Source organism: Pseudorasbora parva, chromosome 6 (assembly GCF_024679245.1).
Source record: "Pseudorasbora parva isolate DD20220531a chromosome 6, ASM2467924v1, whole genome shotgun sequence".
In the NCBI taxonomy this organism is placed as follows: domain Eukaryota; kingdom Metazoa; phylum Chordata; class Actinopteri; order Cypriniformes; family Gobionidae; genus Pseudorasbora; species Pseudorasbora parva.
In genome coordinates this window covers 40,796,009-40,814,634 of record NC_090177.1, presented here as the reverse complement: position 1 = coordinate 40,814,634, position 18,626 = coordinate 40,796,009, and the positions used below count along the sequence as shown (strand labels likewise).

The 18,626-nt window shown below is 40.7% G+C and overlaps 1 protein-coding gene across 1 annotated transcript in view; it reads right to left on the bottom strand.

Annotated features, from left to right (window-relative positions):
• The window catches only part of dhx35 (DEAH-box helicase 35), a 36,607-nt gene that overhangs the window by 13,938 nt on the left and 4,043 nt on the right, over positions 1 to 18,626 (bottom strand). Inside the window, exons 6-20 of the mRNA XM_067446951.1 lie at positions 16,687 to 16,748; positions 16,535 to 16,604; positions 16,391 to 16,450; positions 13,330 to 13,442; positions 13,135 to 13,231; positions 10,706 to 10,864; positions 10,332 to 10,542; positions 7,563 to 7,687; positions 7,414 to 7,468; positions 7,147 to 7,337; positions 6,978 to 7,055; positions 3,175 to 3,304; positions 3,001 to 3,082; positions 2,802 to 2,873; positions 2,591 to 2,702 (exon numbers count right to left, since the gene is read on the bottom strand). Coding sequence (XP_067303052.1) covers positions 2,591 to 2,702; positions 2,802 to 2,873; positions 3,001 to 3,082; positions 3,175 to 3,304; positions 6,978 to 7,055; positions 7,147 to 7,337; positions 7,414 to 7,468; positions 7,563 to 7,687; positions 10,332 to 10,542; positions 10,706 to 10,864; positions 13,135 to 13,231; positions 13,330 to 13,442; positions 16,391 to 16,450; positions 16,535 to 16,604; positions 16,687 to 16,748 — 1,617 coding nt within the window. The remainder of the gene's footprint in view (positions 1 to 2,590; positions 2,703 to 2,801; positions 2,874 to 3,000; positions 3,083 to 3,174; positions 3,305 to 6,977; positions 7,056 to 7,146; positions 7,338 to 7,413; positions 7,469 to 7,562; positions 7,688 to 10,331; positions 10,543 to 10,705; positions 10,865 to 13,134; positions 13,232 to 13,329; positions 13,443 to 16,390; positions 16,451 to 16,534; positions 16,605 to 16,686; positions 16,749 to 18,626) is intronic.

Below are 18,626 nucleotides of genomic sequence, written 5' to 3'. Positions count from 1 at the left end.
AAGCTCAGCAGCAGTGGGATGAAAAACACACCACTACTGACATTCAACACATTCCTGAGTTAGGCAGTTTTGTTATGGTCAAAAGAATTGCTAGGAAAGGTTTAGAGCCTAGGTGGGAAGGACCATATGAGATACTTCTAACAACAGATACAAGTGTGTGCCTTAAAGGGAAGGGTGTAGGAACAGATAGATGGTATCATTGGTCACAAGTTAAACCTTGTCTAGTGAATGAACAAAATGATAGCGATAGCTTATGGCCTGAAACTGAGCAATGTTCATCCATTACTTTTAAAGACTGGGTAACAAGGAGTGATATTAATGATTCTTCTGCTTCCATTTCAGGAATCAATTCCATTGACATTGATTAGAGATGGTTGCAAGTTATTATATTTTATACACTGCACCACTTACAGAACATAACTCTATAAACAATCAACACCTCTTTACTGATTCACAACCCCAAGGGATAGGATTTTTTAACATCAACATTTATGTTTGTTTGTTATTTTGACCAGGAACTGGAGGAGTTCAGGGCCCGAACGAGTCCAGGCACTGGTGAAGATTCATTAGTTTTTACTTTCCTTTAGATGACTGGGGTTCATTTTAAATACATGCACATAGACATAATCACACACATAGAATGCGGGAACATATCACGGGTGGGGTAATTTAATTTTGTTTTGTTTAGTTTTATTCCCAATTCCTTATGTTTCTATTCTTCTGTCCTTTGTATCTCCTTTGTTTTTGGTTTGCCTTTTCTCTCCTCACTATCACTCTATTAGGTGGTGATGATGGTGTGGAACTGACGGTCGGTAGTTCCAAAGGGGGGACTGTAGACTGGAAATTTATTATTTTAATATTATTTTATTATTTTAATATTATTTCATTCATAAATGGATATTTTATTATTTTAATATTATTTTATTCATAAATGGATGTATAATGTGTTTGTGAAGTTTAAATGCATGAGAGAGTTATGTATATACTGCATGAACATACATTGGAATCATATGGCAGACACAGGGGAGGAAGAGATAATTTTGCCCATACAGGAATGCATACATTGTAACACGTGGCATTAGTGACGTATCATTGACTGATGGAACACATGTGTATGTATGAAGTATACATTCTATTTTAACCATAGGATGCAAGTTTTGCTACCTTGTAAGGAATTGTAAATCCTTTTGTCAGTGGTATATAATGCTCACTGTAAATGCACTGCCCCAGAGAAACAGAGAAACGGAAACAGGGAAACATGCAGCTGGCATGACGAAAACAAGTTTCTCTCCTATGCCTGATACATATGACAATAAAAGAGCTTTTTGACATGGCAACTGGTATCCGGTCCTGTGATTTCATCATAACGGGGACAAAGCTGTAAATTACAGATCAACAATACCCAAACTATAAACTTTTATCCCGTTATTTAAATGTTTGTAACGCATAATTAAATAGATAATGTGTCGCTTTCTTTCCGGATTAGCAGCACCGTGAACGCAGATTTGAATTTTGCGGTGTGATGAGGATCGTACTTTCCCAAGTTAACCAGTCTTCGTTTTAAACAGTTTCACATCTCAAGCATCAGTTGAGAGTGAGTAGCATGGGTTTTGTCACTGCCCACATCAATGAATGAGAGTGTTCCCACGGGAAGCGTGGCGGCCGACCCTCTCACGGTACGTGTCCTCTGGTGCGGATCAGAGCAAGCATTTTCAATAAATACCTATAGAAAGCTGAGCTTTACACTCACGTGCGAGCGAGAACTTCCATAGGAATTACTTGAAAACACTCGCTCTGCTCCTCCTGCTTTGTGCCAGTGGACACCCGTCATTCATTAACGTGGGCAACGACAAAACGCTGACGCTTCCAATGAGAAATGGGCATAAAAGACACCGCAGAATCGTTGTCATTTAGGAATAAGATTGCACGGGTGTTTAAATCGAGATTGTGACCTTTTAAAGATGAATCGTGTAGCTCTATAAATGGTGCAAAAAAGTTATGCAAGTCTGTATACGTTTGTTGCTTTAATATTTATAAGTAATATCACACAAGCAAAAGTGCTGTTTTCCCAAATATCAGCACGTTTGCAAATGTGACATTGATTTTATAAAACAATTTAAGTAACAATAAGTTAATAGGCTATCGCTTAGATTTTAGACATAATATTGTCTTTTTCATCTATTTCACCAAAGAAAATAGTTTCAAACAGTTGGGCCGCTGCACATCACCATGCAACAGTTTCAGTTCCGTGAACAATTCTGCATTTTTTTTGTTACGAATCCTTCTAATGAATGATTCACTCACTTCTGCTTCATCCATGGGCGTCAGAACCATTGTATGTGGGTGGGAAAAGACCCAGTTTTAAATTTAAACATTTCTTAAACACATAGGCTTTCCTGTAGCTCAAACAGTAGAGCATGGCGGTAGCAACGCCAAGGTCATGGGTTAATTCCCAGGGAGAGCAAGAATTGACAAAATGTCAAATGTGTACCTTGAATGCAATGTAAGTCGCTTTGGATAAAAGCATCTGCCAAATGCATAAATGTAAATGTAAATGTACACATCCATCCACAAATCCTGTGCGTCTCACCTTGGCCTGTTTGTAAAAGTGAGGAGCCAACTCCACCAGCCAGGACGACTCGACCGCGGTCACGTCCCGCATGTAGTACTTGCTGGTCTGAACCACCTCATTGAAGACGACCCTGAGACACGTCACAAAACAAACAGTTCGGTTAACATCTGGTGAAAAAGAAAAACTGCAGTAAAGTATGCTATCTATCCCTTTAGTTTTATATGAGTACCATTTTGGGGGCTTTTCTCCATACAGCACTGAATCAGGATGGATGTAGAGCTCTCTGTCGTCACGTAGAGTCCTGGACAATGTACAGCATTAAAAGAAGAACTGTGACATGCATTGCAAATATGGCTGGAAAAGTCAGGCGACAACCACTGATTAAGAGGAGCTATTGAGGAAACACAAGCAAGGACGAATGAACCGACCTGTATGAGCCGGAGTGATGCATACGGGCGGCATTAGCAAAAAACCCAGACACAATACATCTGAGGATCACATCCGGATCACCTTGAGAGCAGACAGAAGAGCGAGACATCTCTAAACTCAGTATGACAAACCAATGGCAGCTTCTGAGGATAAAACAAGAAATGACAGCTCACCTTCACTGGACGTCCGAGGCACCTTAAACTTGTTGAGGAGGTGCCTCAGCTGTTCCCGTACGGCCACCGCGCGGAGGAGCCCTTTATAGTTGAGGAAGTGATCCTGACACCACTGGGAACTCTTCTGATGCTGTGGGAACAAATGTGACGCTTTACAGGCTAGACTCCATATCAAAACACCACTACAAATAACCATACATCTCTATTCACACATCTGTGGTTCTCAACCAGGAGGCCTCCACAATCTGCCACAGGGGCCAAGTAAAGTAAATGAAATAAACCCGAAATTACGATATGGCTTAGCGTGCTTGTAAAGTCGCAAAGGCGGCAAATGAATTAACTAAATATATGTGCTGCATGTTTCATAGTGAAGCGCACCACCGTGTTCATTAACACACATACAGCTCATGATCTGTTCTTAGTTTTTTTTCAGTATCAGTGCATCTCAGTTCACAGTACATGCTGCTCTACATGAACTTCATCGCTAAAACTGCTCTGAGTTAGTCTCTTTAATATGCTTTTGGGTGCTTCTGGGTAATGTTTACAGTCACAGTGACTGACAGGCTCGGAGGATCCGAGTGAAGTGGAGCGAGAAAAATGAGCAATAGTGAAGAAAACTCAGCGCTCACGACTTGCTCAGAGGACAGTGGTTTGGAGATATTTTGGCTATCCCATCCGACATAAAACATTGACTCCTTATCATAGGTTCACCAGACGGAATTTAATTATTAAATTATCGTGCTTCTTTGGAGTTCTTCCAACATTGAGGCCAACACAGCGGTAAATCTACATTAACTACATTCACACACAGGCTTATGACCTTGTTAGTTGTAGCTCTGTTTTTGCCTTATTTGGAAGAGTCATGAATATTAATGTTGAGCACTGGTCTGATTGGCTTATTTCAGCAGTTCAGCGAAGCGGCTCGTGAGTCCTGACAGAACACAGACCGACTGAATGACACTTTAAGCAGAACATCTCAAATGGAGATTGCTGAAATGCAGCTTACTTGTTTATTGGTGTTTTCAGATCATCCGCGCACAAGAGAGAGCTCACGTTTGTGCGGTTGCCAGATTTCAGTCATTTAAATCTCCCGAACCGAGCTTTTCTGTGAAAAGAACACGTATACTATCCAGTGTATTACCTAAACATGTCCAATCTGGCAACCATATACACGCGAGCTCTCTCTCTCTGGCGAGGATGATCTGAAAACACCAATAAACAAGTAAGCTGCATTTCAGCAATCTCCATTTGAGATGTTCTGCTTAAAGTGTCATTCAGTCTACATTTTAGACTTGTCTTTTTTCGTCAGAGATATTGCATGTTTATATAACGTTAGTCAAAATGTAGGCTAACGTTACGCAGTGACTGTGATGTACTCTTAATACAAGCATGCAAATTCTCATAGGCCTAGTTCTCAAAAATATAAAAATATAACTTATATTTGTACAAAATGAATAGCCTTGTCAAATGACTGTCGTTTTAACTTATATGGTGGAAAAGGTGGCGTTTGCTAGAAGGATCGAGTGAACGATCTGTAAGCAACGTATCTACGGTTGTATTTTGTAATACTAAATAATATTACCCTTTGTCATTAGACACACTACTTAGTTTTGTGTGGTACTTGGTGTTTCCTATTGTTACTGTACTAGCATCCTGCGTTATCTAAACAATGCGGTCTCTCTAAGAAACTTTCAATTTAATCAGAAATGGTAATAATTTCAATAAGTGATTGAAATTGAACAGCCAATAAGTGGATAAATCACTACGTACTGCTTGCAGGAATACAGTTGCCCCTTTCTTCAGTTTAAGACACTGAGCGAAGCTTGCTTGAAATGGGCCAAAAAAACAAACGATTTGTTGTGGTATCCGATTATAATAAACCTCAACCATGACTGTTGACATATGTAAAGTCCTCACGTCTACTGCACAGCCTGAACATGACGTGTGCTATGAGTCGTTTTTGCTATCCTCAAGTGTCTTGTTTATCTGCAGTCCTGATGATTCGGCTCCGTCAGTTCCGCCTGACAATGAACATGTTTGGACAGATGCAAATGTTGGGGGCGTGCATATAAATGATCCCCAACGCTTGCGTCACGGTTGGGTTTATGTTGAGAAGCACTTCTTTTCCTGTGGTGTTTCTGATTCACAAGATTTACATAAGAAGGAGGAGGCAATGGTGTTTGAGACTCACAGTATGTGACGTCCATGTACTGAACTCTTATTATTTCACTATGGCAAGGTTCATTCAATTTTTTATTCTAGGGCACCTTTAATTAACCAAAGTGCAGTTCACGCAGCTCATGACTCATTTCTGTTCAGACTGCTGCGCTCCCTCACTGCATGTGCTGAGTTTAACGCGCATTTTCACACTAATCCCGACTTGTGCAACTTTGTAGCCTATACATTTGTTTCTTAGTTGTAGTATTAGTTCTTACTTTGCTAAAAATATATATTATTTCTGATTATAGCATAGCTTTCTGCCCACCCAATTAGACTAATAAAGTAGTGATTGAAAAAACACAAATGCTTGATCAAGGGCCCGGCCCGAGGATAGTGCCGGGAAATCTCGGACCGCGGGTCGGTTCGGGCAGAGAATCTAAACTCTAGTTTGAACTCAAAACAGTTCATGTGGTGGAGCAGCATTTACTGTGAACGGAGCCACACTGAGGGTGCGTTCACTCTTGTAGTTCGGTTAGTTTGGTTAATTTGGTCCGGACCAAAAAACAAAAACAAAACATATAGTCCTGGTCCGCTTAGCGTTCACACTGGCATTTTTAACAGCGAACCTAAAGTTACCGAACCAAAGGCTTAGGGAGACGCTCACAACCTGATTGGTCGGCTTATATTACGTAGGAGCTTGCTTACCGAACATTCAAAACAACGCTGTGTGCGGATTAAACGCGGTCATTTTATGCGTGTGGCATTATTTTTACCCGCTGAGAACTCATGAAGAGCTCATGAAATGTTCAAAACATTCAAAACAGCAGCAGGATTTCCTCCGTTACAGAAACGAAGATCTGCTGCAAAAGAGACGGCCGTTCTGTCGTCTGTACCGGATAATAATGGGCAACACAGGAACTTTGATGAGAAGAGCCAGGTTTGCTTTTTGTGTTTTTTCTAGCATTTTCTAAACATGCTTGTTGGACCAAATATTGATTAGGCACTTCCTCGTTGCTCCACGTTTGCCCTCTAACGTTAACGTTACTCATTTTGGATACACCGATCTTTCCGCGTCATCAAATCAGCTGACTGATCTTGTGACATTACATCTGGTTTTTGGTCCGTTTACATGTCTTTGGTCCGTGTTGTGTTCATATATCAATCGAACCGCACCAGAGTTTGTTTGGAAGCGGACCGAGACCCATCGTTTTAGTAGAACGCTTGTTTGGTGCGCACCAGGGTTCGGATGGCACATATTCACATATGTTCAAATGAACCGCACTAAACGAGCAATCAAACCAGGGTTCGTTTTAATCCAACCAAACATGACAAGTGTGAACGCACCCTGAGATGCTAAAGAAACATAACTTAAAATAAAGCCTTGCGCTTCACTCTGAAACCGTGAACTCCCAATAGCACTATGATTTTTCAATGGTTTTAATAGCTCATGCAGCCTTATTATAGTCTTATAATACTGTTAATTTATTCTCATCCGTGGAATGCACCACTTCCGGTGTTATGCCGTTTATTAAAAAAAAATTAAAAATCAAACACTTTAATTGTGGCACCCCTAAGATAAACCATTTATAAATGCGGTAAAAGTGAATTTGAGTGAGGTCCAGACCAACAGGACACTCAGTTACCTTTATGAAAGCCTCATAAACATTCAGCATGGTGAGATGATCCCCCTCAGCCACAGCAAACTTCCTGTGCTCCCGTGCCTGACATCACATGGATACACAGAATAGTACCTTTTACTGGTACGGATACATTAAAATGATTCATAAAACAGTAAAAAAAAAAAAGGCATACGGCTGATTTCTTCTGATTGTGTGGTGCTGTGAAAAGGTTTTGAATTTGCATCATGGCTGCGATGGTGACGATCTCCTTGGAGCAGCCGAAGTTTCCTGATTCCAGCAGCATCTTGGCAAACATTGGGCTGAGCGGGAACTCTGCCATTCGCACACCCATCGGGTCAGTGAGACGCCCGTATTGATCCAGACCTGTCAGAAGCACACCTGATGAGATCACATACGGACAATCAAGCAGAAATCATGCCAAAAAACCGCGCACTTCTACCTCCGAGAGCGAAGAGCAGCTCCAGAGCTTGAACCATGGACTGAGCAGGCGGAGGCTGCGATGCGAACACACTGATGCCATCAGAGTCAAAGTACATGTGAAGAACAACGACTGACAAACGTCTTGATATGACAGTAGGTGATACTCACGGACAGGAAGCTGAACCGCAGCACATTGTCGATGCCCAGAGCTTTCAGCTGCAGAATGACTGGAGCCAGATTAGAGCGCTGCATCTCTGGGACTGTGGACGCGGGCAGCTTCTCAAAGTCCTCCTCTGATGGACACACATGAGTACAATACACTCTTATCATACAGCAGAGTTCAGTGGGGTGCAGTTCTGTACAGTATTATAAAACATTTGTCCTGTAACATTTGTAAAATGTTTGTACAATATCAGTGACTGTGTTGAATTGGCTCTTCCTGTCTTTTACAATGTCAAGCGGTACATTATTCTCCTGAATATAGAACATGAAGGACATTTTACAGAACTTATTTGTAGCGCATCCTTATGTCTTTTTGAAGTGAAATTTCCCCAAATTGTAAATGCCACCCATAATTTAAAAAAAGGGGTGGATAAGTAAAGTATAGTTGTAAATTTTATTTCAGGAATTATCTTTTTTTTTCTAGATTTAGTGAAAGAATACAGATTTAAAGATGACCTAATGTGCCCTCTCTCAAAGTCTTCTTGATTTTTTGGCTCTACTAGAACAGGTTTTATGCTTGAATGATCATTATTTTCCTCATATTTTCCATTGTTGCGGCACCTCTTGTCCGTCTGTCAGTAACGCTCTGTTTAGTTCCTGTCTCTACGAAGCCCCGCCTTCTGAAAAGCACAATGTGCTCCTATTCCGGAACGCGTGAATGTCACAACAGGAAACACGCACGCGCGCCCTCGGATCAGTCGGACGTAGTGGTGTACAAGAGGTGAAAACTATATAAATACTGTTCGTTTTCTCACACAAACCGTTCGTCTCGTGTCTTAGGCCATCAGTGTGTACTTACGATGGGGGATTCTTTAATTTGGACTTCTCTGTGTATGCTCTTTGAGGTGGTGACCATAGACCTGCATTATGTGAGGCACAGACAAGAACGGTTTGACCTAAAATGATCAAAATTGAAACTACTGTGGAAACAAATACTCCTACATCTCGGATGCCCATGAGGTAAGCTAAAACATATCAAAGTTTAATTTCAAAGTGAACTATCCCTTTAAAGCAGCACTAGGTAACTTTTCAACCTTCATAATATATTTTTTTTAAGACTCTTGTGAGGATACATCGACTTACAATAGGTTGAATGACACGTCTGCCATAGCCTGATGGGGTCTGTATCGTTTTTAATCGTACTTTTAAACTTCGGGTTTCGGGTAGTAACCCGAGAAAAAATAGAACTACAAAATTCGACTGCTTTACGGCATATACGTCACTTCCACCAAGACCCACACTTCCTTACATTCGGACGTGCGAGCCCAACTTTGTTCGTCGGATAATATAGTCATGTCCGAAGCAGCACAGACAAATAAGAAAGAAAAGGTTTTGTTGGAGGAAAGCAATAAGAGGAAACGAAAAAGTGATGGGATTAAAGGCAGGACGAGGATCATCATGTGACCAGCGTTTGCTCGTCGGCGTGAGCTGGAGGAGGCGTGCCCGACCGATGCTGTCATGCTTGTTACGGTGAGCTACCACTCAAACATTGAACTGAAGTATCATATAGATTCTGGAAAACGCTAACCAATAGACTACTATAATGACGCTGGCTTGTAAACGTGAGCATCGTGATTATTTGGCGTTTGAAAAAAATAAAACCCATGAAATTATATTCATATGACATGCTGAAGCATATGCCACTGACTGTAACATTACCTGGGATGAAGACATTTCACACGCGACGCCAGAAGAACTCCTCCTGCAGTGTTCAGGGGATCTGTTAGTGCTGCACCGACCCGCGGGACGCTTTTATGAAGTTATTTGGCCCGCACAGCACCACTGTATATATTTTTACAACCCGCCCCACACCCGCGACCATTAAACAGACATACGGGGTCCGCAGGTTATGAGACGACCCGCGCATCACTAGCTCAGGGCTATCAGGGTTGTCATGTCAACAAATGCACGCGCGATGGCATCCCCTGTTGTAGGATGACAGATCTTACGACAGTAGTTGAGGACATTATTTTTTCCAAACTGTAGGGGGACCCCGAGAGCAAAAGTTACCCAGTGGGGCTTTAAGACATTTTAAGGTCTTTTTTAGGGAAAACCTTATTTAAAGCTACACTGTGTAACTTTTTTAGTTTATTCTTAGCTAAAAACACTTAGTTCTTTCAGAAATATATGTGCTCATTAATGTATATTTACTTCTTTCAAGTAGTAAAGTATTCTCGTAAGTTTATAATATGCCATTGAAAACACATACGGGTGAGGGGTTCGAATGCCGGTCGCCATGTTGCCGCTCCATCTTGAAAGTACATTAGCCAAAGAGGGACATACCCGTAAATTCAAGCTTCGCCTTTCGCGTTTTAACACTCGATGGCACCGTGTCGAATGTGAAGAGGGCCATGTTAATCTTGGACTAAATCGGCCACCGTAGGAGTTAAAACGAAATCAGAATTGAGAGGAACAGAAACTATTATTCACTGGATGGTCATATAGCTTTACACCGCTAGATGGGGGAAAATATCACACAGTGTAGCTTTAAGACTTTTTAAGGACCCGCGGACACCCTGCACTGAGCTCCTGAGAGCGACCCATTCTTACACTGATGTCTGTAGAAGCGTCTGCATGGCTAGAGCTTGATTTATACACCTGTGGCCATGGAAGTGATTGAACACCTGAACTCAATGATTTGGAGGGGCATGCTAATACTTTTGGCAATTTAGTACATGCAGAACACATTTCATATAATAAATGATGGCACAGTACCTGTGTATAGACGGAAGCACTTCCCTGCACGGTTTCGTCCGGCTCTTCCGGCTCTCTGACAGGCGGAGGCTTTAGAGATGGGCGTGACGATCAGTGACTCTATTGCTGTTAGTGGATTATACGCCCTCAGTTTGACAAACGCACAGTCAATCACAAACACTACGCCATTGATGGTGATGGAGGTCTCAGCTATATTGGTTGCGACCACCACCTGAAAACATATCCCAGAAACAAACAGTTGTCAAGAAGATCCAGTTTAGCACGAAGGACATATTTACATCTGTCCTGATTCATCGTGTTGAACCGTCTAACAGTGAACAGTACACTAAACGTCACTGATGACTATGGTTGAATCATCTGTGATCACGCTGCACCTTTCTGACAGTAGGGGGCATCCTCTCGAACACTCTCATCTGTTCGTTATAGGGCAGGCCCGCGTACATGGGCAGCACACACAGGTGCTTCTTCATCCCATAGCGGGACAAAGTTCTGGCCTGTTCCTGGAGCATAGACACCACCTTCTCCACCTCCTCCTGTTAACAGATTAAATGGCAATGTTTATCTTGACTGAACACACAACCGTAAAGCAAGTACAGTTGAGCTGCCATTTACCGCATTTGAGGGCTCTATGTGTGTGTTCACTAATCAGTGTTTTTTATGCAGCGTTGGGGAGTAACAGAATACAAAAATCTGCTAACTCTAATTCGTTACAGTTGCATCAAAAAACAAAGTACCGTATATACCTGAATATAAGACGACCCCCATTTTCCAGACTTATTTTTTGGGGGAAAAGAGATTTTTGTGGAAAAAATCAGGTTTTCAACAGAATTTTTTTTTATTTGAAAACATCTAATGATAATTGAATGTGCTTGTCCGGAAAAAAGGTATACATATAATTTTTTTGTGTGTTGTAAATATTATTTATTCTGAAGCAATATTCTCACCAGTGTTCAATCAGCTTTGGCATATTGAAATCTGCATATTTGTGATATGTTTACCTTTTTTAAAGAGCATTTTTAACCCTAATCTTACTTTATATTCTTTGATCTATACATTCAATTAAAATAAGACACTAGGCTATAGGGCTGTTACCAATCAAATTAAATAATTTACATTGAAAAATTACAACTGCATTAAATAATGTTATGAGATTTTTATATTTGGATGAATAAGACATTTTAGAAAGTATGTTTAAACATGAAACTAAACCTCTAGTAAGTGGCAGAAGGTGACTCTTAATGAGTGAGTCACTGAGTCATTCATTCAAACGGCTGATTCATTCCAGATTGAGGCAGGCCCTGTCCCAAATGGCACCCTAACCCCTCACAGCCTTCCTCTGAGTCCGCACTTTTACAACGTAATGCTGCTTTGACTGCCGGGTAGAAGTCCTCTGCGAAGCTAGCAAACTTGCGGGCTCATCTGAAGTGCGCATCAAGAGCCACAAAGAGCACCCTTCTTTAAGCTTAAATCATGAATGGGACACTCTACGGTCTTGTGGACTTAATGGACACGTGCACGCAATGGCCATTGTAAGTCCACAAGACCAAAAGTGCACATGAAGTGTGCCATTTGGGACAGGGCCGCAGTCGTTTACAAACAGGTTATTGAATCTTTGATTCAACCGATTCATTCAAACACTGAATCACTCAGTAACGCACACTGTTGCTGTGAGACTGTGCTGTTTGGAAGTGTGTTGCTTGGAATCACTGTTTGGAAATATTTTCACTGCTGAAATAAAACAAAAACACTCAATATTGCATCTGAAATGCAAGTGACTTAATGCTAATTTGTTTATGGAACTGTCAAAATCAGTTACAAATCAGTGTCATTTCAGTCGTGATGATTGTTGAGTGATGCTGTTTAATTGTATCATATGTTATAAATATAAAAACAACATTTTTAATGTTTACTGCAGTTTCTCAGTGTGAGCGGCGCTCGTGTTGTGATTTCTCCTCGAGGGGCTGCACGAGCGTCAACAGCTCCATCTTATCGTCAGTTGAATAGATATGTGATTTCGTCTGTAACGCGAATATAAGACGACCCCCCATTTTTCAATCTATTTTTAGGACACAAAACCTTGTCTTATATTCGGGTATATAAGGTAATAAGATTACAGTCACAGTCAACTTAAAAGCAGCCTGCTTCAGTGTAATGAGTTACCATATCAAAACACTTAAAGGTGAAGTGTTTTAGGACAATTTTAGGACATCTAGCGGCGAGGTTGTAAATTGTAACCCCTCCCTTTCGAAGCACATAGATATAATATAATAATAATAGACTTTATTTTATATAGTGCCTTTAAAAGGTATCTCAAAGCGCTTCACAAAACATAGACATGCAAAAAAGTAATAAAATACAAAAATACAAACATTATGAAATGTAGGATTAAATAACAATAATACGGCAATTAGAGAAGAAAAAGATGTGGTCGTCTGAGACAGCAGAGAGTGACTAGCGCTTTGTAGAGAAGTTTGTCCGTTTAGGGCCACTGTAGAAACATGGCGGGCCAAAATGGTGACTTTACTGTAAGGCAGGGGTGGGGAACGTTGATCCAGAAGGGCCACTGTCCTGCAGAGTTTAGCAAAAGACACTCACCCGCCTGTAACATTAGTAATCCTGAAGACCTTGATTAGCTTCAGGTGTGTTTGATTAGGATTGGAGCTAAACTCTGAAAGAAAGTGGTGCTTCTGGATTAACAACCCCCATCCGTGCTGTAAGGGGGCCCGTGGTGTGTGTGTAGATAGAAATGGCTCATTCTAATGGCTCACACAGATGTCAATATTTTCTCCCAGCTCACACACACCTGTCCTGTGAGAAACGCCAGCACGTCTCCATCCTCCTCCGTCTCATGGATCTTCAGCACGGTCTCCACCGTAGCCTTCACATAGTCTGGCACAGGACTAGACACAAAAAAACATCCTCCTCAGTTTCAGCATTGATCGCACAGACTCATTCCTCAGGACTGATGGTGTGTAAACGCAACATTATAAACATGCACCTGACAGTGTAGAAAATATCCACAGGGAAAGTTCGGCCCTCGACCGTCAGAATGCCACAGGTGTCTTTATTTGGGTCTCCAGTCTCATTTAGGTTGAAGAAATCTTGAAATTTCTGTGAGAGAAGCATTATGAGTATATTAACACATGACTGTTCCAGATCTGAGACTATAGGATAACCACGTCTGCTCCGTCCGTCAGCTCCACAATCAACAGCCTTGTCAACTTATAATATAGTTTTTCAGCTAAATATATAAAAAATAATTATACACTGTTCCAAAGTTTGGGGTTGGTTAGATTATTTCATGTTTTTCTGCTCACCAAAGCTGCATTTATTTGATTCAAATAACTGTTTTCTATGTGAATATACTGGAAAATGTATTCCAGGCTTTAGTGTCACTTGATCCGTAAAAATCATTCTGAGATGATGATCTGATACTCCAGCAACATTTATGATTATTATCAGGGTTGAAAACAGTCATGCTGCTTCAAATTTGATAAATAGAAAGTAAAAAAAGAAAAGCTTTTATTTGAAGTAGAAATATTCTTTAAAAGTGTAAATGTCTTTACTGTCACTTTTGTTCAACTTAATGCATGCTTGCTAAATAAAAGTATTAATTTATTTCAACAAAAAAAATTTACTGACCCAAAAAAGGTCACATTTTACCCAAACTAGCCCGTTTTTTAAAAAAAACTTAACGTCAAACGGATTTGTTCCAATATATTATACATTATATATATATATATATTCAAGAAAAAAATACATTTAATGACCCAAGTAAAAAAAGAAAATGTTTTCCTGACATTTTGAATACATGTGAGTGCATCTCATCATTAATGTAATAACATGCAACTTATACACATATTTTTTCCCTCAAAAAACACATTTTATATGTATAATAGTTTAAAAAGGAAAAGCTTTTTAATAAAAAGTCAGGAGCTCTATTGTTATTTGAGGAGTTTATCATTTGATTTTGACATCTGTAAATTGACTAACTTAGCAACCATACACATTTGCTGTAATTCTGCATAATATACATTTTTTTATCCAAATCATAAGTTTAATACGGTCGGCTGCTGTGCCAGTCTAATGGCATGAATTATTATTACATGTGTGTGGTCTGAGCGCTGTCACAATGTGTCAGCTTATATTACATTTTGTTGGTTTTGTGGCCAGGTGTCCCCATATTCTGCTGAAGACTGACTGTGTGATGATGCAATTATTGGATTAATTTTATATATTAATGACTCTGGCAAAAAAATTTGTCCTTAAAGGACAACTCCGGCGAATTTTTAAGTTTATCTTGATCGTTATATCTTTGTGAGTACAGTCTATAGAAGAAGAAAAAACGAACCGGATTGGTGCTTGCAACGCGGAGCTATTACAGTTAATGCCCAGAGCCCCCCTCAGCTTTGGGGGCATAACGTAAAGGGTGTCTTTGTGCCTCTCAGACACAAATTGCAGTTAAAATGTCTGTCCAACATGAACAGGTCCCTCACACGACAACGAGATGAGTTTAGCCACTTAGCCATTGTTTAAATTCACCTGTTTTAGGCGGCTAGCTGTGTCTCGCGCTGAAGTCCCGTGGGAATGCAGCGGTAGCCGGAAAAATAGTCCAGTGGGGAAGAGCGTTGTGTGCATGTAGAGGCTCTGCTCATCGGCTCGTCGGTCCTCAGTATTGAACGTGTCAGAGAGAAATAGTTTTCGATTCTGTACTGCTGATCCTGAGGACCGCTGCTCGTTCAGTTATTCGCTCATGCTCAGTATCAGCGGCTCGTGAGTTCATCAGATCTCTCAGCAAAACATGACTCAGTTCAGTGAACGGTATAATTCAAGATATTAGTTTATTTATATTCGGAGGGACTGTCACTCATGTCAGAAAGTGAGTAACTAAAGTAACGTGTGTGGTCAGCGCTGATTTGAGACTCGAACCGTTTAGAACGATTCAGTCCGATTTGGTGAACTGGTTCGCCCGGATCACTAAAAAGAACTGGTTCAAAAGAACGATTCGTTCATGACTGGTTCGGACATCACTAGAGTGCCATTCCGTGGTTAAAGACGAGTGCAGCCACTGTGGAGGTAATATAAACTTTATTTATCCTTCCATTTTTTGGCACACCCAGCTTGAGGAAAGATGTGCAGTAATTTAAAATAATCTTGCTTTACACACACAACGCTCTTACCAATTGGACTGCCTTTTTTCCGGCTACCACTGAGTTCCCACGGGACTTCAGTGAGACACAGCTAGCCGCCTAAAACAGGTGAATTTAAACAATGGCTAAGTGGCTAAACTCATCTCGTTGTCATGTAAGGGACCTGTTCATGTTGAACAGACATTTTAACTGCATTTTGTGTCTGACAGGCACAAAGACACCCTTTAAGTCTATGCCTCCAAAGCTGAGGGGGGGCTCTGGGCATTAACTGTAATAGCTCCGCGTTGCAAGCACCAATCCGGTTGGGGTTTTTTTTTCTATAGACTGTACTCACAAAGATATAACGATCAAGATAAACTTAAAAATTCGCCGGAGTTGTCATTTAAGAGGATAGGCTTCCACAAACAAGTGTTGTGAAGATTTCTTTAAGTAAAACAGGTCACCAATTGACCTTCAAATGAACTGCTGACCCTAGAGCTTCACATACTTTTGCCATTTACAGATATGTAATATTTGGTAATTTTTCTGAAAAAAATAAATAAATGCCCAAGTATATTATTTAGTCTCATTTGTTTTATTGGGTTCTCTTTGTCTATTTTAAGGACTGTGGAAATCGGATGATGTTTTGGGTATATAGAAAAGATTATAGAGCAATAATACAGAAAGGGTTTACAAACTTACGAGCACCACTGTAAACATTTTACAAACTATATCAAATGAACATGCGATTTGATCTCATCATTGAAGGACTATTCAATTGCGCACAGTTATGTGAATAATGCTTGTTGATCGCTCCTCTTGTGCAGTAGAAAATACAGAGCAGACTCTCCAGACAAATGTTCAATCTTAAATTGAGCTTGGTCTGGTGATAGCCAGACAACTATAGATGGGGTCAGAGGTCAGACTTACCTTGGCATCCAGAGTGGCTGAGGCTACAATTAGACGCAGGTCTCTCCGCTTCTTCTGAATCTGTGGAGAGAGAAAAAGCAATGATCAGAGAAATCCCACAGAGAGGCTCATCCGACAGCAGATCCAGAGCAAGGGAGGCATCACCTTCTTCAGAAGGCCGATGGCAATGTCCGTGTACAGCGTTCTCTCGTGAGCTTCATCCAGCATTAGCACACTGCAACCAAACAACACACACACGTCTGAATGTGCCACGATATCTCTGTAAGTCAACGCTGGCAGAGGTGTGGCGGCTTTACCTGTATTTCTTTAACAGCGGGTCAGACATCATTTCCCGAACCAACATCCCATCTGTTAGAAACTGAGAGAAGGTGACAGTTCATATCAGAAGGCGACAGTAATAAATGCCTAACACAGTGTCCAAACTACACGCGACGCGATAAGCGAAAAGCAACTTGTCTGTCCACACCAGACCCGACGCCACCACGAGATGCAACAAATCAATCAAAAACCCCAGCCAATCAGAACAGCGTGTGGGCGGGCTCTCGCGGCAAGTGCACAGCCCCAGAGATTAATCTTGACGGCACTCGCAAGGAAATGAATAAGTCTACATTATCAAATTCACAAATAGTACAACATTTAAACTACTGAAAATACATACTGAGTTACTAAAACAATCATTGTCATAGAATATACTATGAGTTTGAACGCTCTTGTTTCAATGTTTTTTAATTTTAAGATCTGAGGTGAATTATCCTTTGCTGCTTTCAGTATGACAAAGCTGGGAGCGCTAAATGATATTCAAAGTAACATTTAGGAGTGTCCCCTGTGACGACTTATTCGCAAGTAGTACTTGATTTTGTCCAGCAGGGGTCTCTTGGTAATTGTTGTGAGTGTTTTTTTAGGTTGAGCGCTGTGACACAGGTGTGGAGAATTGATGGTGATTGACCAGGCTGCTTATAAGAAGTTTGAGAGTTGACAAGAAAAGGGATGGTGTGTTGGGACAAAAGGCTGGGAGCGTGATCTCTGCGGTCCTGGTAGTTTGGACATCCTGTTGGCTCTCTAATCCTCTCCAGTCAAGGCTTGATGTGATTTTGTAATTGGTGTTATTTTAATCCTTACTTGTAGTTATGTCTGTCTTTTTGATTAAACACTTATTATTTTGCAAATTGGATTATGTGTATGGCCTCTCCATTCATGTTGCTTCTCCTCGAGTCAAGGGGTTGTAACACCCCGAATAAGGATTTACACATTCAAATTAGAATTGTCGAATCTTTCTATGGTCGACTGATAGTTGAATCGTGTGTGTGTGTGTGTGTGAATGGGTTAGGAGGGGCACGACACTAGTCAGCAGGAGGGTAAAACTATTTTTATTTTCCTTTACACACTGCACACAGCAAAAACTTTTAATAAAGCAATTAAAACTGCCTGCCAACTGACAGACGAACTGACAACAGCTTTCTTATTTAGGTTTAAATAAAAGCTAATGTGGTGGATAAACATTCGTAAACCGTTTTCTCATAACATTTTAAAGCAGCGATTGTGATACAGAACATCACACAAATATATAAAAGAACATTTTGATAAATTAATTAGCTATCTCAGGATCTCACTCCAGACCGCACATTATACACACGTGAGCTCAATGTTGAATCGACTTCTATCAGAAAAGCTGCACAATGAGTGTATCTTGTAGAAGCGCAGGGTGAAATCAGTATGTACAGTGACAATTTGAGGAAAATATAATATAAATTTAATATAAAACCTTGAAATGGCTCTCTGTGGTGCGCCATTTCAAGTTCTTGAGTCGCCACGGATAGGCGCTGAATGCTGCCACCGGTGTGTGTACACTCATTGAACGTGTTTGAATTTTAACGGCGCCACGCCACGTTTTTAAAATATTAAGCACCCCCATATTGCAAAAATGGTATGATCCTCGTTTCATAACACCCGCGAAGATTCGGCCGTGAGAACGGTGGTCGAATCCGGCTCCGCATATCGATGCATTGAATCTTTGACTATTGGGGGTCACCCCTGGTACCATTACACACTTTTAACATTAAATAAAACACATAAACACTACCTGAGATTTACATTGCCATGTTTTGCTCTGTTGTTCCAGCTGCGACGTCGCACAAAAATAGAAACCGTTTCTAAAATAGATTCATCGCCTGTCGCCGTCGCGGCGGGTTAGGCCAAAAACTCTAATTAAAGGAACTGTATGTAAGAAATGTATTTC